We start from the raw sequence: 24,232 nt of genomic DNA, 5'->3' as shown, positions 1-24,232 counted from the left end.
AACAAAAGATAGAAACCAGATAATGATATTTTAATGAAATGAAATTAACAATATTGTTAATATACCTGTTGTTGAAGCCAAAGATTTTTTCTGCAAAGAACCCTTTCTCTGACCTGCTTCCTTATCTGAAACATAAAGTACAACAACTTGCATTAATTGATATTTATAGGTTTACCTTTTGTTGTTTTATTTTTGAAAATTGTTCCCATTTTTATTTTGGACTTTTCAAAAGTGTGTAAAAATTGGAACAAAAAATATAAAAGGCAACGGTTGATTGAAAAGCAAAGAAAATTATGAAATAACAGCGTCCATGTCATCAGTATACATTCCTAGCGTATTCTCTTCCAATTTCTTTCCATGTGCTCTGGATTTAGTAAAATTGACAGCACTTTAGAATAAGAAGGAAATTAAATTCAGAGCTGGAAAACAAAGTACGAGTTTCTGGGAAGCCAGTATTTTCCGTTCTAATCCAGTGTAAATCCGTAGAAAACTGGGATGGGGAAGAATTTCAGTCGGGTTCTCTCAGTCTTCTGCTGTAACATCAGTGGAAACTCTGGAGAAACGGTGTCAACGTCTATTTTTAGCTGTTTATCCAATTCTCCAGGGGTTCCACTGATCTTCAACTGAAGCTACTACAGGAGATCGGGAACACCGCTGCAGAAATTCCAGACAATGATCTTTAACCAGATGTTAATGCACACTAAAAGAAGTGACAAAAAATTATTTGAAAATTGATAAAAAAAAGAATGACCTGAGGTGAAAAAAATGGGAGTTTTCTTGTGAAACTCAAGAACTCTACACATACTATACTGACCAACACATAAGAACAAGTACGATTATATAGCACCTTTCACAATCTCAGGATGTTGGAAAGAGCTTCACAGCCAAAGACTTACTTTTTTGAAGTACAATTACTGTTGCAATGTGGCAACCAAATTGCACACGAACATCAACAGATATATCATAGAATCAGAGAAACTTACAGCACAAAAGGAGGCCATTTAGCTCGTCGTGCCTATGCTGATTCTTTGAAAGAACAGTCATGCTTAGTCCCATATCCCTGCTTTTTTTCCGTAACCCTGTAAGTTCCTTATCCTCAAGTACATGTCCAAGTCCTTTTTAAAATTATTTATGGAAACAGCTTCCACCACTTTTCAGGTAGAGTGTTCCAGATCCCGACAACTCTCTATGAGTGAAAATAATTCTCCGCATCTCCCCTCTAGATTTTTTGCCAATGATTTTGAATCTATGACCTCTAGTTACTGACTCACTTGCCAGAGGGAATAATTTTTCTCCATCTACTCTATCAAAACCTCTCATCATCTTGATAACCTCTATTAGGTCACCTCTTAACCTTCTCTCTTCCAAGGAGAACACTTTTCTAACTTTTCCAACCTCCCCTCACAACTGAAGTCCCTGGTGAACCTTCTCTGTACGCTTTCCTGATATGTGGTGCTCAGAGTTGTTCACAATACTCCAGCTGAGACCTAACCAGTGAGTTATAAAGGGGGAAAATTGAGTGGCGCCCTCTTTGGGGCGCTAACTTCGCCGGGGCACTTCTTTCAGTGCCCCAAAAAAGTTAGCGCCTCCGCAACCAAAATTCATCGATCGCGCCCCAAGAGGGAAGCGGGGCACTGCTGGAAGCGCCCCGCCTCACTCTTGGGGCGCTGTGTAGGGGATTTTGGTTTGGGGTTTGTGTCTGGCCAGTCAGGCGTATCTGAGCTGCTCCAGCCCCGTGCGGTTCAAATCGCTTCCCCTCTGGTTCTGAACACCGGACTTATTACGAGTAGCGATATAGACAAAACGAGACCAGTGGTTTGGTGCAAAGAAAACCAATGTTTATTAAAAATAGAGAAAAATAAACACTATACAGAGAAAATCACTATGTATGTAACACAATTACACTTAGCGGGGGAGGAGAAAACAGACACATCGAGGGAAAATGACTGAAATGACAATTTTAGCAATCCCCTTAACTCCCACCCTTTACACCTATCTAAGTTGTCGTGCGATGGGCCAGAAACTTTATGCTCACCAGTCTCGGATGTTAGAACGCCTGCTCCGTGCCCCGTTGCCTGCCAATGTCTTTAGGGTTTTCACCGCCCAGAGCAGAGATACCCCAGTGATTTAAAGTGTAACTGCGGGTATCCTGCTTCCCTTGGACGGGCTCTTCATCATCGATCTTCTTGATGGTAAGGCAGGGCACCGGAGTCCAGGCGAGAGAGAGAGAGAAATAACAACAGAAAATGCTGGAAAAACTCAGCAGGCCAGGCAACATTCATGAAGAGAAATTAAAAGTCGACGTTTCGGGTGAACCATTTTTCAAAACTGGAAAGGAAATAAAATAGATCGAAGGCAGGGCTTCTATTTTATTTCCTTTCCAGTTTTGAAAAAGGGTTCACCTGAAACGTCGACTTTTAATTTCTCTCCACGGATGTTGGCTGGCCTGCTGAGTTTTTCCAGCATTTTCTGTTGTTATTTTGGATTTCCAGCATCTGCAGTATTTTGCTATCGAGAGAGAGAGAGATGGCTTCCCGAGGGACTACTTATACCCCTTTCTGGGAGCCCTTATCACTTGCCAGATCAGCTTGTTTCTTTGTCTGACCTGGACATGTTGAAGTCTATACAAAGGAAACTGTTCTGGGCCCATCCACCTGGATGGCCGGTTAATCGGTTTTTAAACGTCCCATAAGTGTTTTCCTTTGTGTAACTGGTCTTGTGATGGGGCCATTCCAGTTTTAATGCTCCGTTGATCGTTTCCAAAGTGTTGAAGTCAGCTAACGAAGGTCTGAATGCAGCTATTACCCGTTGATTATCTGTGCAAACGGCCTTGATGGGTTTTAATCAGAGGCCCGAATGCCACTGTTTGCTTCTCATACATAAATGCAGAAGGCCTGTCTGCCTTCTAATTTCTGGAACATTCCTTCTTTGTCAGTCCAAACCTGAACTTTGCAGGCCTTGGCCATGAAGTTGACCGTAGCCATCTTGTTGGGCCCTGAAGCCCTGGATTTTAAACTCAGTCCAGCCAGGGTTTCTCCAATAAGCCAGAAGTAAATCTTCAGGGGAGACATGAAATTTGCGAATCCTTTCAGTTGCGAGGGAATATCGCGGCGCTATGTGCCGCGGTACTGCAGACCCAACTCCCCTTCTTAAAGGGGAGGAGCCTTGCACAGCGCGACCTGGGGCCCAGCTGGGCCACCAGGGATCGGAGTGTCAGCAAAAAAGCTCGGCACTCAAGAGGAGTGCCAGGCTCACGGAGCACAGCTGGCAATCTGCGGGGGGGCTGCTCAGGAGGCTGGAGACGACAACAGGGGCAAGTTCTGGCAAGCGGCCAGCAACAAAAATGGCCACCCAGCACCTCGCCTTTAATTAGCACCGCCCTAACCGCAGGTACGCTCCCCTGGCCCCGTCGGACATAGCGTCTGGTGGTAAGTCAGGGGGCGCTACCGAAGATCGCGGCTGGGGAGTGAGCAGGGCACTGTGCACGGCACTGATGTAATCGCCAGCGGTGCAGCACCGCGGGGCGCTAATGGTTACTGCCACCGCTAACCTCCCGCTGAAATTCACAGGAGGCGTTGGCAGCACCACGCCCGGGCGCTAGTTGCTTTGCACCACGTTAGCGTCCTCTTAGGGCACTAATGGGAGGCGCAAAGCAACCAAATTTCCCCCCCAAAGTTCCAGTATGGTCTCTTTGCTTTTATATTCCATTCCTCTATTTTTAACCCCAAGTAACCCACATGCTTTTTTAATCACCTTATCAACTTGCCCTGCCACCTTTAAGGATTTGTGTATGTGGACACCAAGGTCTTTCTGCTCCTTTACACTTTTCAAAATCGTGGCATTTTAGTCTCCATATTAGCCCTCCCAAAGTGCATCACTTCACACTTTTCCACATTGCACTCCATCTGGCATTTTTCTGCCCATTTCACCACCTTGTCTGGCTGGAATCTTTACCTTGGAGTCAGGTTGCGTGTGTGCGTAGCGCGTCGGGAACCCAGTGCTGTGAGTAGCACGTTCTTCAGTGCGACTTTAACTTAATGGCCCCAATTAAACCAGTCATGCACGTTTCTCGGTCCAATTCAATGGAGCAGGTCTCATGACATTATCGATGACTCGTTTCCAACGCCGATAGTTAAAGCAGCCTTGCACACATCTCATTTGAAGGTTGATGAAGGAGTGTTCAAGGTCTGAGTAGCGTTACAAAGCAGATAAAAGTGTGGGTCATGGATGCACAAAGGCAAAGGGCCGCACCAAGATTTAACAATGCCTCCCTTGATGTTCTGGTGCAGGTAGTAAGAGCACGCAGGGAGGTCCTCTTCCCTGGTGATAGGCACAAAAGACCACCCAAAGACACAAAAAGGTCATGGTTGGAGATCGCAGAGGTCAGCAGCAGGGATGTCATCAGGAGGACGTGGATCCAGTGCAGCAAAAGATTCAGTGATCTCATGAGGTGAGGAAAGGTGAGTGCATTGCCTCACTCACCTACATCCTGATGTGCCTGTCATCACAACCCCATCATTCTGCCTTCCCAAGCCTACTCCTGCACATCATTACTCACACTAACCTACCTTGCAGGTCCACCCATTCCTGTCTATGTACATATACTTACATCCCCATCTGACTAACCAACCCTGACACTCACCCTCATCCTAATGCAATCATAGCAAGTAAGACAACTAAAGGAGGCCATTTGGCAATGTCACACCGCTCTCTCATAATCACCCTCCACAGATGTAGATCATCCATTCCTTACACTCATTCAATCACTCTCACTCAAAGTTCTCTTCTTTCCCTCCTTGCAGGAGAAGAGAGCCCACAATAATAGGGTGAGGCAGAGAACCGGAGTTGGCCCTCCAATATTCATTCAATTGACTTCAGCAGAGGAGGCGGCCCTGGAGATCTCTGGAGTCGCACAACTGCTGGCAGTGGGAGACGGAGAGAGGGGGGCATCCCAGCAACCTGGTGACAGAATTACATCTCATACAGCCACATGGCATACAGCATAATGGTAACATTACCCATTGTTAATATAACACTTTCAATTCACCTCTTTACTCTCCCACAGGTCCATCAAGTGCCCCCCCTACTGTCCAGCCAGAGGAGGAAGACAACTCCTCAGAGGAAGCTCCAGCCTCTGAGGGTGCACCGTCAGCAGACCCAAGCACACCCAGCACCAGCGCAGATACGCACACCTTGGTGGGTCCTGTGAGAAATAGAGTAGTGCTGTCACCTGGTGTCTTACACATCACAAGTGAGCAACAGCAGATGGTGTTGACAGGGACAGCAGTAGAGACTCGCCGGTGGAAGCAGGACACTCCAAGCTCCGCTCAACTGCATGCAGATGCTGTGCCTCGGACGCCATCGAGAAAGAGGGTGATCTTGGAGGAGCAGCAACAATTGCATGAGGCTGTGGCAGCTTTTGCAGCCGTGATGTATGCAAATGTGCAGAGAATGGCGGAGTCCATCTCGAACATGAGCAACACCATTTCGCAGGTGTTAAGTATGTGTATTGTATTGAACAATTAACACAAAGACTTAAACGTATAACTCAAACAGGTCTTTACTGGTTGGAGGTAGGGACTACACGTAGGTCTTTACTTCATGCCCACAGGCGGGAACTGAGGGGGATCAGTACCCACAGTACTATTTATACCCCTATGGCCAGGAGTGGTACTGCGTATCACTACGCCCAACAAGTAGTGCAGTCCTGTCCATAGGTTCAAAGTAGCACACATATTACATACACAACATTCCTCCCTTCCTAGCTTTACAGTCATCTCCCCATTTAACATAACGTAATAACATATATACATATATAACTTCAGGTTTACATAACAGAATAACATAGATACATAGATAACTTCATGTCAAAACAGATCACAGATTCAGTCTCTGCGGAAAACAGTTCACAGATTCAATCTCTGTGGTGTAGTCGGTTCACGTTGCTGGAGTGACTCATTCAATAGTCCTTCCATGGATTTAACAGTTTGAACTTCCGAACTGAATTGGCTCCGTTCGGAGGGACCACGTGTGTGATCTGGTAGAGGTGATAATGGTTCAGATGGGTCATCTTCTGTTTTTACTTTTCCTTTTCTGCTTCTTGGAGACTCTCTGGGCTCCATTGTCAGCTGCCACAGCTGCCAGCTGCATGCGCAGTTCCTCCTTCTCTTCCTCCTGTTTCCGTCGTAGAGCCAGCTTCTCCCGATGTTCCGTAGACTTTTGGTGCTCCTCCATGATTTCTGCACTTTGGGAGTCGAAGTTACAAGCTGGGCAGGACAGGACATCGTAATATGCGGTGTCGTCCTGAGCTAGACCAGTGAGAGGGTCGTCTATTTCCTCCATATCCAGCTGGACGTTAGCCAGCTCTTGTTCCAAATCCAGACATCTTTCCTGAAGAGACTTCTTCATGTGTACCTCTGCATCCAGCTTTTTCTGGGCTTTCAGCAAGTCGTTTACTAGTGACCTCATTTGTGATTTTAATACTTCAACTTCCTTTGGAGATTGATTGATCGGACTATGCAATCCCTCTACCGGAGCAGCTGTTTCAGCGGTCTGTTGTTCTACGTTGACGTGAGTCAGCGTACTTTTGGCATCCAAGGGCTGCTCTGTTGCAGTCATCTCAGTCTGTGTTGCCACCTCAGCTCTTCCAATAACCTTTGAGAGCTCCGAACCCCTTTCGTTTGAATATTGAAGTTCATGTTCAAGTTTTTCCCATTTCAGAGTCCTGTCCTTCAGCATATGCAGGAGTTGGCTGACCGTTAACTCCTCTGACATCAGACGTTTTGTGTGCTCCTGCTCCATTTTCTCCATCAGCTGCTTCTGTTGTCTTTCCAGATTCTCCAACTCTATATCAAAGAACTCTTTCGTTGCATTCAACTCTTGCTCAAAACGGCGAAGCATTTGTTCTAATTGCTGTTGTAGTTTGAAATGGAGTTGAGTTCGAGCCCGGTGTCCCTCAGAAATGGGCACATCAGTAGACTTGCCAGACTCAGAATCCACAGTTAAACTATGTTGTTGTTGCTCAGTGGAATTCTGTGCTGAAACTTTGTCTTTTGCACCTGAGTTGGGCTTACCATCATCCGTTCCAGAGTCTGGGCCGACTATCTTCACCGAGTTCTCACTCGTTATTGTTTGTAGGAAATGCCAGTCCATATTCATTTTCCTAATCCACTCCCGTCCTAGTAGTGGAGGACCTCCTTCAGATATCACATATAAGTCCATTATTTGACTGTCTTCGCCCTTGTGGACCACTGCAACCTCTATTTTCCCGATGGGGTACACTCTTTGCCCCGTGTATGTTTTCAATATAATCCCCGTATCCTGTAGGGGAATATGTTGGAATAACTTTCCGTAATCTTTCTTATTTATGACCGTCAATGCCGATCCAGTGTCCAATTCCAGTTTTACTTGGACTCCTTCTATCTGAAGAGTGACCCAAATTGTCTGGAGGTCTGCACCCTTACCAGCGTTGAGTACTCTTAAGCTAGCCAGTTCATTACAGCTTAAGCTAGCCAGTTCATTACTGCTAGCGTCTGAATCGGACTCCTGTTCGGTCACCTTGTGTACCTTTGCGTATTTTCCTTGCGGTGACTTCTTGTTGCTGGTCTTCTTCCCTGACCTGCATACTCTAGCTATATGTCCAAGCCTACCACAAGTTCTACATTCTTGGTTTTTAAACCAACACTGGTTCTGATCATGCGTTGTCTTTCCACAACGATAACATTTGCCAGAACTCACACCCAATTTGTGTGCACTGAGCTCCGGTGACCGTAGCTGCATTACTGCCGTGCCTCTCGCTGCGGCTTCGTGTGCTGCTGCCATAGTGACTGCCTTCTCAAGTGTCAGCTCATTCTCCTCGAGCAGTCGCTTTTGTGTATCCTGTTTAAATAAACCACACACAAATTTGTCTCGAAGTGCCTCTGTCAGTCCCGTTCCAAACTGGCAATATTTCGCTAATTTACGCAATTCCAGCAAATAATCAGCATTGCTTTCATGCTGTAGCTGCCTTCTGTCGTAAAATTTAAATCGTTCCGCTAGCATCAGCGGCGTGGGGTTTAGATGATCTTTCAGGACAGTAACAATCTCATCGAACGTCTTATCCGCCGGTTCATCTGGTGATAACAGGTGTTTCAATTGCCCGTATGTCTTCGCACCCATTAAATTTAATAATGTTAGTGCTTTATCAGCCTCACGAATTTTATTGGCCTTACAATAATTTTTAACTCGTTCAACATATATGGCCCAATCTTCGATGTCACTATCAAAGTTGCTAATATTCCCGTGTTTAGGCATTGTAGTACTTTATCAGATTTGCAATTTCTCAGATTTTTTTTTTACTGTTATCCAAGATGGCGGCTTCCCGCTCTTGCCGTCGTCCTCCGCCCACAAAATGGCGGTTTTCCCGCTTCTGCCTTCTTCCCCAGCGGTTTTCCCGCGAAAAATGGCGGCTTTCCCGCGCTTCTCGCTCTCCCCGCCCACTTCAATGGCGGTTTTCCCGCGCTTCTCATCGCTGACTTTCAGCCCGACTGCGGCTCTTATCTCCTGTGCGATCGCTGGTGCGCCGCCCGCCCGAAACGGTTCTCAGCCCTTATCACCGGTGCGATCGCTGGCCCGCTAAGCGCCTCCCGCTTGAAGCGGCTCCCGGCCTCTGGCTCACCCGCTCGGCGGCTCTTGCTCGCTCCCTCCCGGGCTCTGGCTTACCCGCTCGCGCCCTCAGTGTCTGCCGACGCTGCGCCTTCCAGCCCGAGTGCGGCCCTTATCAGGGATTTCGATCGATCGCCCTTCTACCTCCGACTTCCCCCAGCCCTGTCTTTGCAGCCAACGCTGCTTGGCTTACCCACCACCGAGGTTGAAAAAGCTGCAGGATGTCTTCTGTCCTCCCGTTTTCAGTCGTTGATGGAGGCTTCAGGGTCCTAATGCCTGTCGCTTCCAGTCGCTGGAAGCTGTCAGGATTTCTGCTGCCCTTCAGTTTTCAGTGGGGTGTTGAGGATTGGAACCTCTCTTCAACGTCCTGTCTTTGGATGAAGCCGCTGTGGAATAACTGCCGCAGGGTTCGAACCGACTCGTCGCCAGTGTTAAGTATGTGTATTGTATTGAACAATTAACACAAAGACTTAAACGTATAACTCAAACAGGTCTTTACTGGTTGGAGGTAGGGACTACACGTAGGTCTTTACTTCATGCCCACAGGCGGGAACTGAGGGGGATCAGTACCCACAGTACTATTTATACCCCTATGGCCAGGAGTGGTACTGCGTATCACTACGCCCAACAAGTAGTGCAGTCCTGTCCATAGGTTCAAAGTAGCACACATATTACATACACAACAGCAGGCAATGGCGACGATGTGCTGTTCCATGGAAAGGATGGTCACCTGCATGGAGCAGCAAATGCGCCAGTCACGAGCATATGCTTGGTGTGGACAACAGATGGCAGCCGCTCATAGACCTCATCTCTAGGAGGGATATAAATGTAGACTTGGGCGCTCATTGTCCCACTGCTGTGCAGCAAGGTGCTCTCCAGCTCCTTGCTACAGGAAACTTTCATTTAACCGGAGGTTAAAAGTCCGGAAAGCTCTATCTACTGGCAAAATTCAGGAGCCATTTTCTATAAGTTTTTTTACTTCTAGTTGCTTTTTTTTTCCCAGTCAGGCTCTGCAAGGTCTGTAGCTAAGCAACAGCTTCAGCTAGAGACGCTTGCAGCTGCAGCCGACTGTTTTGAAGCTGTTGCTAAGCAACAGGGTTTGTTGATTCACACGGGGCTGAAAAGCTCTGTATGTTTTAACATTAGGGCTGGATTATACGGCAGTTTTGATCTAACGGCACCAGCTCAGTCCCGTCAGTGCCGGATACAAGAAAGTTTCCTGTAGCAGGGAACTGCGGGTGGCCCATGAGAGGGGTGATGCTGAGATTGGACATGGAAATGGGGGCACCTCTCAAAGTGCTCCCACTTCTCCCTCGTTGCCTCCCCCTCAGTCAGAGCCTGACATGCTTCCTCGGATCCCGATGGCTGAGTCTGCCCCTGCACAATTGCAGGAGGAGCAGACTTTGGCGGGGTCCTCACAGGCTCCAAAATCCAGAGGACGTCCGCCAAAAGTGTTTAAACAGTCACAGCCTGCCTCTACTTCTGCTGAAGCCACAGGGGTTGCACCTCGTAGAAGCACTCGGGAAAGAAAAAAGACATAGGGGGAGAAATTCGGTTGATAGCACCACCGATTAACGCCTAAAGAGGCCGAGAAGTGAGTGGCTAGCCAATTTCCGGGCGGGCGCAAGGCGCCTAGCCCCATATTGAGCATACATTTAGCGCCAGTGCTAAATCTTAGCACCCGCTCATGGGTGCAGGCTCATTATGACGTCATTTGAGTGTGCAACGCCTTTTCGGTGCCCCGGACCGGAAATTCAGTGACCTCCCCCCTCCGTAGCGCCTGACGCTAATAGTGACAGCTTACCTGGGCCTTACCAAGTCACTCTCGGGCTGGAGGAGCGTTATTTAAAGGGGACTGGTGTGGTTTAAAAGCGGCAGCCATTTTTGGATCACAACTTCCTCGAGAGCTACAAAGAGTTGCTGAGCTGCACACTGAGAGCCATTTGACCACTGAGACAGCGCAGGCAGACGATCTTCAGCCTTCTGACCATCACCTTGCTGTTGGTGAGCCTTGACAACGGGGAACCTTCCTGTGGGCACTTATTATGGGGGCTGCATTGGAGGGGAATGTCCTGCTGCTGAATCATCTGGAAAGGGCACTGAGACGCAGGGAGAGGGGGGCGGGCATGGCCAGATGGAGGAGGGCCAACAGATGTCGCCACAACAGACCTTACGCTGGCAGGGTTATCCGACAGCAGTTTTCCTACATGACCATGCCGGAGGAGCAGTGTGTCAGAAGGCTGCGTTTTAGGAAGGAGGTGGTGACTGAGCTGTGCCAGTTGCTTCAGCCAGATCTGCAGCCTCAGATAAGGTGCAGGACATCTCTGTCGGCGGCTGAGAAGATGGCTGCTGGCCTGAACTTCTACGCGAGCGGCTCTTCTCAGGCTGCGCATCAGAGGCTGATCAGAAGTAGCTTCTAGGCCCCTCTCACGGAATGCTTGCTGCCATTCCAAGAATAGGAATGGAACCGGTCTGATACCCCAAAGCCTGTGAAGGGCAAGATGCATGTAAATAGCAGGCATGGCCATTGTAAATGAAGAAAGTGTTCCATTACACAAAATGTGGTTCCTTCAAACATGAGAAAGCTATGGCAACAGAAAGCAAAACTAATACACTGACACATAACTGCCGCTCACACCCGGGAGACTGTCCAAAACATAAATCACATTCCGACCATCTTCCTTGGTCTTGATTCCACTGCGCCAACCAAAGCATCCAATGCCCCATCAGTGAGGCGTTCCGCCCTCTGCCTCACCCTTTCCATGTCTTGCTAGGCTGGTGCGCCACAGGTAGACTCCCACCGCTTTGAAGGCCTACAAGGCAGTGAGTGTGTCTGGTGATGCCAATTGACCTGCCCCTTTAAGAGCTGGCCGGCGCCACTGTGTCTCAGGGAAAGTGATTATTGACAGCACCCTCGCTGTGCCCCGCCGCCGTGAAATTGGGTTGCGCCGCCGGGTTAGCGCCTTAAGAGTAGCGTGCAGTGCCTGATTTAGCGCCGCAATCACCTTTAGGGGCGCTGCAACCCAATATCGCGCTAGGTGGCGCTAAATTGCGCCTGGCGCCAAACTTTGCGCATCGCCAGGACTAGCGCCCCAAACGCGGCTATACCGAATTTCTAGGCCATAATCTTAGATGCACAAGGGTATGCATACGGGTGTATGAACAAATGTTAGTGATAAGTTTCAGTTATTTTTATGACACAGATAAATGTATTTCTTTGCACCACTTTCCGGACTTGTCCATTTTTGCCTGCTACCTGAGAAGTGACTTTGTCACTTGGAGTGAATGGTGAGACATTACTTAACCTCGAGCAATGGGGGTTTGGGTGACAGGAATGACTTGGTCATTGTTGGGAAGCTTTATGGTGTTGTTGTTGGGGGTGGGGGGTGGAACTAAGTACAGCATGTGGCAGCCATATGGTTGCATTGGAGCAAGTTAAGTAAATCTGGCCATGATGAGGCCATCTCCGGTCTCTCAGGCAGCAATGTGCGCCACTGCTGGTGCCATTTCCACGTCAGGTTCGTCCTCCTCCTCCTCGTCTTCCACCTGTTCCTTCTCCTCCTCCTCTGAAAAGGTTGTGCGCTCTGCGCCTTGCTTCTCCGGTAGCTCCAATCCTCGCTGCTACGCTATGTTGTGCAGCATGCAGCAAACAATGATGATTCTGGAAACCCTGGCTGGTGTGTACTCAAGGGCTCCTCCAGATCTGTCAAGACATCTGAAGCGCATCTTCAGCATGCCGACTGCTTGCTCTATGGTACATCTGGTGGACATGTGGCTCTCTTTATAACGCTCCTCGGCCTCAGTACTCGGCCTCCTCAAGGGTGTCATGAGCCAAGTCTTCAGTGGATAGCCATTGTCTCCAAGCAGCCAGCTGGTAAGTCTATTTGGAGGTGCAAAGAGCAGAGGAAGGATGGACTGGCACAGCATGAAAGAGTCATGACAGCTGCCAGGGAGTCTGGCGCACACATACATGATGATCTTTTTATGGTGGCAGACGAGCTGCACATTGAGAGAACGGAAACCCTTATGGTTCACAAACACTTCAATGTTGTGATAGTGACTAGCGATGTGGTGAGAGTGGCTTTCGAGGTTGCAGAAATGACCTGCAAACTGCTGACAGCTAAATCTCTGCAGAAAATGGAGTCAGCAAGAGCCTTTCCATTAGCCAAGTACTGAGGTGTAACGTGGGAGCATTTATGTGTTTTTCCCAGCTCCCGAATTAATGGACTCGCACAATGTCCACTGAGTTTCTGCCTCCCCTTCACAGGCAAGGTGCTCAAGGTGCGTGAATCCCGTGCTCCTGAAGTTAAAGCCAAAACCTGCTGTTATAAACCCTCTTAAGAGTCTCTCAACAAGCATTTAAGTACTTGAATGAGGTCACCTGCCCCTCCCGAACGGGACCATGGCGCGTCTCGAAACGCACCCGAGTAAAATTCGGAAGTCGGCGGGATGATGGAGGGTTCCTGACACGCTGTCAATTTCTGCGAATTTCACTGCCGACCAGCCCCAAACCCACCGCATGCTCAGCACTGGGAAAATTCCAGCCTCTCTATGTCATCCTGAAGCCTATTAACTATCCTCAACACTATCTATTATCTTGAAACTTTATAACGCTGCTCCCTACACCTGATTCTAGGTCATTTATAAAAATTGAAAAGAATAATAAACCCAAAACTGACCCTTGAGGAACACCACTGCAAACCTCCCAGTCTGAAAAGCATAAATTCATCACCACCCTTTGCTTCCTGTCACTGAGCCAATTTTGTATCCATACTGCCACTTTCCCTTTATTGCATGGGCTTCCAGCTTCTTAATAAGCCTCCTATGTGGCACTGTCAAATGTTTTCCAAAAGTCCATGTGCACAACATCTACTGCACTACCTTGATCAACCTTCTCTGTTACCTCATCAAAGAATTCAAGCAAGTTCTTCAAACACGATATGCCTTTAACAAATCCATGCTGGCTCTCCTTGATTAACCCATACTTTTCCAAATGGGCGTGGACTCTAGCGTAAACCAGTTGGGTCGAATGGCCGGTTTCTGTGCTGTAAATTCTATGTAACACTGGAGAAGAAATCTGGTAAATTCGATAGACTCTGGAACAGTACCCATGGATTGGCGGGTAGCTAATGTTACCCCATTGTTCAAAAAGGGTGGTAGAGAGAAAACGGGGAATTACAGACCGGTAAGCCTGACATCGGTAGTGGGGAAAATGCTAGAGTCCATTGTAAAGGATGTAATAGCAGAGCACATGGAAAAAAAGTGACCGGATTGGACAAAGTCAACATGGATTTACAAAAGGTAAATCGTGCTTGACTAATCCACTGGAATTTTTTGAGGATGTAACTGGTAAAATAGATAAGGGAGAACCAGTGGATGTGATGTATTTGGATTTTCAAAAGGCTTTCGATAAGGTCCCGCATAAGAGATTAGCATGTAAAATTAAGGCACATGGGATTGGGAGCAAGGTATTGAGTTGGATAGGGAACTGGTTGGCAGACAGGAAGCAAAGAGTTAGAATAAACGGCTCTTTTTCCGAGTGGCAGGGAGTGACTAGTGGGGTACCGCAGGGATCGGTCCTTGGACCCCAGCTATTCACAATATATATTAATGATCTGGATGAGGGAACTAGATGTAATATCTGCAAGCTTGCAGACGACACAAAGCTGGGTGGGCGTGTGTGCTGTGAGGAGGATGCCGAGAAACTCCAGTATGATTTGGGCAGGTTGGGTGATTGGGCAGAAGCATGGCAGATGCAATATAACGTGGATAAATGCGAGGTTATCCACTTTGGTGTCAAAAACAGGAAGGCAGATTATTATCTGAATGGCAATAGATTGGGAGAAGGGGAAGTGCAACGAGACCTGGGCATCTTTGTGCACCAGTCGCTGAAAGTAAGCATGCAGATGCAGCAGGCGGTTAAGAAGGCAAATGGTATGTTGGCCTTCATAGCGAGAGGGTTTGAGTACAGGAACAAGGATGTCTTGCTGCAGTTGTACAGGGCCTTGGTGAGACCACATCTTGAGTATTGTGTGCAGTTTTGGTCGCCTTATCTGAGGAAGGATGTTCTTGCCATGGAAGGGGTGCAGCGAAGATTCACCAGGCTGATACCTGGGATGGCAGGAATGACATATGAGGAGAGATTGGGTCGACTGGGCTTGTACTCGCTGGAGTTTAGAAGAATGAGAGGGGATCTCATCGATCAGCCATGATCTCATCGAATGGCGGAGCAGGCTCGAGGGGCCGAATGGCCTACTCCTGCTCCTATCTTCTATGTTTCTTATAAAATTCTAACAGGACTAGACAGACTAGATGCTGGAAGGATGTTCCCGATGGTCGGGGAGTCCAGAACCAGGGGTCACAGTCTAAGGATAAGGGGTAAGCCATTTAGGACAGAGATGAGGAGGAATTTCTTCACCCAGAGAGTGGTGAACCTGTGGAATTCTCTACCAAAGAAGGCAGTAGAGGCCAATTCATTAAATATATTCAAGAAGGAGTTGGATATATTTCTTAAGGCTAAAGGGATCAAGGGATATGGGGAGAAGGCAGGGACAGGATACTGAAATTGGATGATCAGCCATGATCTCATTGAATGGCGGAGCAGGCTCAAGGGGCTGAATGGCCAATCCTGCTCCTATCTTCTATGTTTCTATGGTAAAACTAGCAAAGAGAAATTCTGTAGCATGTGCTGAATTTGGCAATGATTTTTTTTTAATGGTGTCCTGGGAATGCTGGAGTACTGGGGGCCCAGACTGTGTGATGTGCAAACACTCAGTGTACAGGCTGTGTTTAACCAATCTCCCCAAGTCACGAGATAACAGTGCAGAGCGAGCCTGAGTGTGCCTTCTCGGGAATGAGAACATTCTGTGAGCACACAGGCTATAACAGCATGTCGTCCAACTCAAAAGAGGCACAAGGCAGTAAGTAGTATTGCCCTTCTCTTTCTCTTTGCCACCCTGTATGAACCAGTGAGGGGATGATGAACTGTTCCAAGGGAAGCAGAAGCGACTCCCGAGAACAACTGACTGTTCTCGATAGTCTGTGGGGTGGTAGATAACCTCCGAGGTGAGGGGGGCATTGCCCAGTCCGATATGGGGTGGACAGGTGTTTTCCGATTGCAGTGCGGGAGCCCCAAGTACCTGAAAGGAAAAAAATCTGCAGGGCTATGGGGCTAGAACAGGGGAGTGGGATTACTTCAATAGCTCGACCAAAGAGCCAGCACAGGCATGATGGGCCAAATGGCCTCCTTCTGTGCTATATCATTCTACTCTTTGAAAGTTTATTTTGTCCGATAATGATTTCCAATAACTTCCCCCCCTCAGATATTAGGCTGACTGGCCTGTAGTTTCCTGATTTATCCTTCTCGCTTTCTTGAATAGTGGTATAGCATTTACAAGCCTCGAGTCTTCCGGCACTACTCCTGTATCCAATGAGGACTGAAAGATTGTGACCAATGCTTCTGCTATTTCTACCTTTGTTCCTTTCAGCAACCTAAAATACATTCCATCTGGACCAGGTGACTTACCAACTTTCAGTAATGCTAATCTTTTTAGCACGTCTTCTCTATCTATTACTATCCTGTCCATAGCTTCCCTTTCTTCTTTTAATGTAACTTTCACATCATCCGCTTCCTTTGTGAAGACAGATGCAGAGAACTCATTTAATACTTTATCCATGTTCTCTGATTTTACATGAAGATTTTCCATTGGGTCCTTAATAAGGCCAACTTTTCCCCTAGCTAACTGCTTACACTTTATGGGCTAGAAGTTTGGCTCTGTAGCACCCGATTTTTCGGCACTACGTGTGCTCTTTTGTGACAGAAACGGCCTCCGTGCCACCTTGGTGAAGGTGGTAGGGCGGTTGTTAGGAGCGTGCGACAGATGTATGTTGAGTGGACGGATCATGACATCAGTGTGAAACACTGATTTGACGCCAGCGCTGCTATTTTTGCCTCAACACTGGAACTAATGCCCTGTCTTAACCTCGCACAGCTGAACATGCATTCAGCAGCCGCAAGGACCCCCTCACCATAATATTCAAAGGTTAGTTGCTGATTAATTTCTACTGGATCTGTGTAAGTTTGTGGAAGCGTTTGGAGCTTTCTAGAGTTAATATTGGTGAGCTGCTCACAGAGGGAGGAGGGGGAGTATGGCTCTCAGCAGGAGGCTTTCCCCACCTAGGGTCTTCCTAGAGCAATTCTCCTACCTCAACCTGAGCCAAGAGCAGTGTGTGAGGCGTCTGCGCTTTATGAAGGATGTGCACACACAACTCTGCCACCGATTGTAACCAGACCTGCAGCCTCACACCAGGGCAAGGACAGTGCTGCCAGTGGCTGTGGCCTTGAATTTCTTTGTGAGGGATCCTTCCAGGCTGGAGCAGGCGGCAGCTGTATCATCACCCAGTTTGCCGTCCATTGCTGTATAAGAGAGGTGGCAGAGGCTCTTTATGCCAGGAGAGGGGAGTTCATTGTCTTCTCTTCGACCAGAGAGAAGCAGTGGAGTGTGCCCAGGATAGTGGGCTTCCCCATGGTGCAGGGCGTCATCGACTGCATGCACGTGGCTTTGCGGGTGCCGCATCTAAATGCTGCGATGTACCGCAACCACAAAGGTTACTGCTCGCTGAATGTGCAGTTGGCGTGTGACAATGCTCAGCACATTATGATGGTCAATGCCTGGTATTCTGACAGCAGTCATGATGCTTTTATTCTGCGCCAGTCCACTGTTCCTTTAGTCTTTGAGCCACCACGACAAACCAGAGGGTGGCTACTGGGCAACAAGGGCTACTACCACTGACTACCTGGTTCATGACTTGTGGGCAGCATGCATATAATGAAAGCAGGTTGCAAATACATCTGAGGATCAGGCTATATATAGAAAGGTCAGAGGAGAAGTGAAAAAGAAAATAAGGGGCAAAGAGAGGGTATGACAATAGAATGGCAGCCAACATAAAAGGTAATTCAAATGTCTTCTATAGGCATATAAACGGTAAAAGTGTAGTAACAGATGGGGTGGGGCCGATTAGGGACCAAAAAGGAGACCTATGCATGGAGGCAGAGGGTATGGCTGAGGTACTACATAGAAACATAGAAGATAGGAGCAGGAGTAGGTCATTCGGCCCCTCGAGCCTGCTCCGCCATTCAATGAGATCATGGCTGATCATCCAAGTTCAGTACCCTGTCCCTGCCTTCTCCCCATATCCCTTCATCCCTTTAGCCTTAAGAAATATATCTAACTCCTTCTTGAATAATTTAATGAATTGGCCTCAACTGCCTTCTGTGGTAGAGAATTCCACAGGTTCACCACTCTTTGGGTGAAGAAATTCCTCCTCATCTCTGTCCTAAATGGCTTACCCCTTATCCTTAGACTGTGACCCCTGGTTCTGGACTCCCTCGCCATCGGGAACATCCTTCCTGCATCTAGTCTGTCTAGTCCTGATAGAATTTTATAAGTTTCAATGAGATCCCCTCTCATTCTTCTAAACTCTAGCGAATATAAGCCTAATCGACCCAATCTCTCTTCATACGTCATTCCTGCCATCCCAGGTATCAGTCTGGTGAATCTTCGCTGCACTCCCTCCATGGCAAGAACATCCTTCCTCAGATAAGGCGACCAAACCTGCACACAATACTCAAGGTGTGGTCTCTCCAAGGCCCTGTACAACTGCAGCAAGACATCCTTGTTCCTGTACTCGAATCCTCTCGCTATGAAGGCCAACATACCATTTGCCTTCTTAACCGCCTGCTGCACCTGCATGCTTACCTTCAGCGACTGGTGCACAAGGACACCCAGGTCTCGTTGCACTTCCCCTTTTCCCAATCTATTGCCGTTCAGATAATAGTCTATCTTCCTGTTTTTGCCACCAAAGTGGATAACCTCGCATTTATCCACATTATACTGCATCTGCCATGCATCTGCCCAATCACCCAACCTGTCCAAATCATACTGGAGTTTCTCGGCATTCTCCTCACAGCACACACGCCCACCCAGCTTTGTGTCGTCTGCAAACTTGGAGATATTACATCTAGTTCCCTCGTCTGGATCATTTATATATATGTTGTGAATAGCTGGGGTCCTAGCACCGATCCCTGCGGTACCCCACTTGTCACTGCCTGCCACTCAGAAAAAGACCCGTTTATTCTAACTCTTTGCTTCCTGTCTGCCAAACAGTTCTCTGTCCAAGTTAGTACCTTACCCTCAATCCCATGTGCTTTAACTTTGCACACCAATCTCTTATGCGGAACCTTATCGAAAGCCTTCTGAAAGTCCAAATACACCACATCCACTGGTTCTCCCTTATCTATTCTACCAGTTACATCCTCAAAAAATTCCAGTAGATTAGTCAAGCATGATTTACCTTTTGTAAATCCATGTTGACTTTGTCCGATCCTGTCACTGTTTTCCAAGTGCTCTGCTATTACATCTTTTATAATGGACTCTAGCATTTTCCCCACTACCGATGTCAGGCTTACCAATCTATAATTCCCCATTTTCTCTCTACCACTTTTTTTAAATAGTGGGGTTACATTAGCTACCCTCCAATCCATGGGAACTGTGCCAGAGTCTATAGAATTCTGGAAGATGACAAGCACTGCATCTACTATTTCTAGGGCCACTTCCTTAAGTACCCTAGCATGTAGATTATCAGGCCCTGAGGATTTATCGGCCTTCAATGCCGTCAATTTCCATTGAAAAGACTTACGGGATCCTGGGCTTCATGAATACAGGTATAGGCTGCGATTTTGCCATAGGTGGCGGGTTGGATCATCGGTGGGTTCCGGTCCTGCTGCCAGTTTCAGCCGCACTGCAATAACTAATTTGTCTTAACTGGGCTTATTAAGTCCGTCATGCGCGTTACCCGGCCCAATCAGTGGCTTCGGGTCTGCTGCTCGCCTCTGCTGACTTCTTTGAATCAGCTGCATTTAAGGATTCCATGCAGACTTGTGGTATTCCATTCAAATTCTGCTGCTTCTAACTGTTACTGATAGCTTCTCCAAGAGTCGATGATGACTCCCTCCATGCTCTTGTGGAGGGAGCGAGAGGGTGCAAGGAGGTTCTGTTCCCCTCCAATGGACGTAGGAAGCCTCCTCAGCAAACCAAGGCAGCCTGGCTGCAGGTTGCTGAGGAGGTTAGCGCCAGGTGTTTGTGCTCACGCACTTGGGTTCAGTGCAGGAAAAGGTTCAATTATCTGCTACGCTCAGCAAAATCTGCTCCCCATCTCTTCTCATCAGCAGCACTCTGCATTGTCAACCTACTCCTGCACATCCCAACTTACCCTTACATCCCTTGCACCATTAACCATCCCTCTCTCTCTATGTACAGACTCACTCCACCATTCTACTATGCACCCCTCACACTCACTATCACTGTAATGCAATGGCAACAACTAACAATGCACAGAGCGGGCCCTTGGTATTGGTACCTCACTCCATCTTTGTCTCCCTCTAAGCATCTATGCTATGTATTCTCTACACTCACACCAACATTCTCGCTCAACCTCCACTTGTGTCCCTCATTGCAGGAAAAGAGAGCCCACAATAAGAGGGAGAGAGGGAGGACAGGAGGGCCACCTTCCATGGTGCACTTAACCACCGCTGAGGAGGCTGTTATTGACATCATCAGAGGTGCTGAGGAGCTGGAAGTAGGGGACGGAGAGACGGGCACAGTAGAGCAAGCTGGTGACAAAATAGATTTGCAACTCTCTCATTTAGATTTCATGAGTGACTGATATGGCATTTGATGTTCATACAGATTGAGTTCTGATCATCTGCACAATGGGATGTGTCTACTACGTTAATATCACATGTCAAACTCATGCCTTTACACCCCCACAGGACCATTGAGAGCACCCCTCCCCACTGTCCAGGAGGAAGAGCCGGAACACTCCTTAGAGGAAGCTGCCGCCTCTGAGGGTGCAGTGTAAACAGAATTGAACGAACCCATCACCAGTACAGAGATGCACACCTCGGTGGGTCATTCGCGAGATAGATTAGTGTTGTCACCTGGCGTATCACAGCTCACAAGTGAGCATCAACAGATGGTGGAGATAGGGAAAGCAGTGGAGAGTCCTCATCGGAGGGCGCTGGACGCTCCTAGCTCTGCTCAGTTGCATGTGGACGCTGTGCCCCTGGGGCCATCCAGAAAGAGAGCGGTGCTGGAACTTCAGGAACAAGTGCAGGAGTCTCTGACAGGGTTTGCAACCACTGTAACTGCGAGTGTGCAGAGAATGGAGGAGTCCACCTCAAACATGAACAATGCCGTGGTGCACGCAATGGTGAATGTAGGTGCCGCCATGGAAAGGATGGCAACCTCCATGGAGGACATAAATCGCCAGACTCAAATGAACATGGTGACTCTTCTAAATATGGAGGATAGATGGGCATCTATTGAGGAGAAGAACCAGAGGTGCATGGACGTCCCCATTATGAGGACTGTCAGTACAGAGATTAATCCTCATGACCCCACTAATGTGCAGCAAGGTGCTCTCCAGCTACTTGCTAGCAGTGATGTGCGGGTGACCCATGAGAGGGATGTTGGTGGTCGACAACAAGGAAGTGTGGGCTCCTCTCCAAGCGCTCACACTCTCGTGCCACCGTGGAGCCCTCGGTCAGAGCTCCAGATTCCTCATCCAACTGAGATGGCCGTCTTAGCCCCTGCACAGCTGCAGGAGGAGCAGACTGTTGCCGAGCCCTCCTAGGCTCCCAAACCCAGAGGACTCCCACCAAAGGCGTCGAAGCAGGCGCAACATGAAAGTGAGCAAGGTGCCTCAACATCTGCTGAAGCCACAGGGGAAGCACCACGTGGAAGCACACGTAAGAGAAAGTTAACACACAAATAGTCACAAGGGTAGTCACTTGGGTGTTTTGATCTAATAAAAAGTGATGTTTCTCATCGTTATTTCAATTGTCATAAAGAAATGCAATTGCAAAGATTCAAAGAGTTGGCCTTTGTGTGCTCAGAAATGCAAGTTGCACAGTGAGGGGTCAGGGCGCCTTTCATTTGTAATGATGATGGTGAGAGTGATAGGAACCCACAGTTTATTGTACAGATGCTGTATGGTGTGTTAAGAAGGTCGGCCAGACACTAATTTCCATGTGCCAGCCACATGTGTTTGCTGCATAAACGTATGCGAATCTGGCATGGATTAGTGCATCCTTTGCTCGCGTGCTGGTGGAACTGGCACATTCGCTTCCGCAAGATCTTCCTCATCTGCCACCTTCTCTGAGGAGGAGGAGGAGGCTGTGCACTGAGTCACTTGTTCCTCAGGCAGCGGTAAGCCACACTGCTGTGCAATGTTGTGCAGGGCACAGCAGACCACGATGTTTCTGGACACCCTGGCTGGTGAGTACTGTAGGGCTCCACCAGATCTGCCGAGGCATCTGAATCGCATTTTGAGCAAGCCGATGGTTTGCTCTATGATTATTCTGGTGGAAATGTGGCTCACATTGTAGCGCACCTCAGCTTCGTTTGATGGCCTCCTCATTGGTGTCATTAGTCACATCTTCAGGGGATAGCCCTTGTCTCCAAGTAGCCTTCCGGAAAGTTGGGTTGGCGGATTGAACAGCTGAGCAGATTGCTGCAGGATGAATGAATCATGGCAACTGTCAGGGAACTTACCGCACATATGCATAATGTTCTTCCTGTGGCTACACACCAGCTGGGCGTTAAGGGAGTGGAAGCCCTTGCGGTTCACAAATAGAGCTGGGTTGTGATGGGGTACCCTAATGGTCACATGTGCAGTCTACAATGCCCTGTACCCTTGGGAAGCCTGCCATATTTGCAAAGCCAACCGCACGCGCGGTTACACTTGCTTCATCTGTGGAGAAGTGGATGTAATTGTGCGACTTTGCAAAGAGGGCATCAATAACCTGTGTGATGCAAGTGTGTGCGGCCGACTGGGAGATGCCGCTGATGTCTGCTGCTGATCCCTGGAAGGACCCTGAAGCAAAGAAGTTGAGTGCGGTGGTGACTTTGACAGCCACTGGTAAGGAGTGTCCACCCGCTCCTCTGGGCTCCAGGTGTTGGTGCAGCATTGTGCAGGTGTCAGCGACTACCTCTTGCGTAAGTCTCAGCCTCCTTTGGCACTGCTACTCACTCATGTTGAGGAAGCTCATCCTCGGCCTGTAAACCCTGTGTTGGGGGTATCTACTGTGGCACGGTGCAGCCCTGCGCTGATGTCCTCTGCCCTGTGCAGCATCAGGTGGCTGAGGAGAAGGTTGGTGCTCCTTTTGTTGCTGCTGCTGTTGTGCCTGGTTCTGCTGCAGCCGCGGCTGCTCTTCCTCCGATTCTGAGGACAGGATGAGAGGGTATAAATGGTTCCCATTCCGCTGGTGTATATCTCAGTTGAGGAACAGATGTTATAAGCGCTCAGTCAATGTGGGGAGAGGGTTTTCCAAGGAGGTCACAGTGCATATGTATCTCAGCTTAAACACTTACCAGCTCAATAGACCTGCAAAATGTGTTCCGAAACCTCTGGCATCTGAAAGTGAACCATGTTACAGGTCAGCTTTTCTGTTGCCAGTGCAGCTGTCAAGTATTCAGCTAGTTGCTGAACCCGGCACAATCAGCTGGTGTGTTTGTCACATGCTGAAAATGTAGTAAAATTGGAAGAGCCTCTTAAATTCGGATTATCTAGGCAGTTAACAAGCTGTTAACCAACCGCCTTAAGGTGTTGGGTCTGATTGGGACTCGCAGACACGAGACTTTGTAAAGTTATGTGGACGCAGGATGGCGGTGGTTTCGCAACCCGCCGTCAATCATTTTGATTTTAACTCCTGACCTGCCTCCAAACCCGCCCTCTGAGCGCCGGCAAAATTGTGGCCATAGAGTACAAAAGTGTGGAAATTATGATGAACCTGTATAAAACACTGGTTCGGCCCCAACTGGAGTACTGTGTCCAATTCTGGGCACCACACTTTAGGAAGGATGTGAAGGCCTTAGAGAGGGCGCAGAAAAGATTTACGAGACTGATTCCAGGAATGAGGGACTTCAGTTACGTTGATAGACTGGAGAAGCTGGCGTTGTTCTCCTTGGAGTAGAGAAGATTGAGAGGAGATTTGTTAGAGGTGTTCAAAATCAAGAGGGGTCTGGACAGAGTAGATAGAGGGAAACTGTTCCCATTGACAGAAGAGTCGAGAACCAGAGGACACAGATTTAAGGTGATTGGTAAAAGAAGCAAAGGTGACGTAAGAATTTTTTTTTTTAAGCAGTGAGAGTTTAAAATCTGGAATGAACTGCCTGAAAGGGTGGTGGAGGCAGATTCAATCATGGCTTTCAAAAGGGAGTTGGATAAGTATCTGAAGGAAAGAAATTTGCAGGGCTACGGGGAAAGGGCAGGGGAGTGGGACTAGCTGAAGTGCTCTTGCAGCGAGCCGGCATGGGCTCAACGGGCCGAATGGCCTTCTTCCGTGCTGTAACCATTCTATGATTCCAAAGCAGCCCCGTCTGCCCGGACTGTCCGTAGTCGACTCATCCGACTGTGGTACCAGTGAACACAACCCCAATTCGCCATTCAGCAATAGTCCCACACCTTAATTTCCCTCTGTTACTGACCATCCTCTTGGCCACAATGCTGAAATAAAATCCACCACAAA

At 48.2% G+C, this 24,232-nt stretch overlaps 1 protein-coding gene across 1 annotated transcript in view; it reads right to left on the bottom strand.

The window, feature by feature from the left end:
* LOC147104262 (uncharacterized) overlaps positions 1 to 24,232 on the bottom strand; it is a 270,460-nt gene that overhangs the window by 21,723 nt on the left and 224,505 nt on the right. The window contains exon 19 of the mRNA XM_085962175.1: positions 66 to 125. Coding sequence (XP_085818301.1) covers positions 66 to 125 — 60 coding nt within the window. The remainder of the gene's footprint in view (positions 1 to 65; positions 126 to 24,232) is intronic.

The sequence above is a fragment of the Somniosus microcephalus genome, chromosome 19, assembly GCF_052327205.1.
Source record: "Somniosus microcephalus isolate GS21.2 chromosome 19, FLI_Smic_1.0, whole genome shotgun sequence".
Lineage (NCBI taxonomy): Eukaryota > Metazoa > Chordata > Chondrichthyes > Squaliformes > Somniosidae > Somniosus > Somniosus microcephalus.
This window is presented reverse-complemented; position numbering and strand designations above follow the sequence as displayed.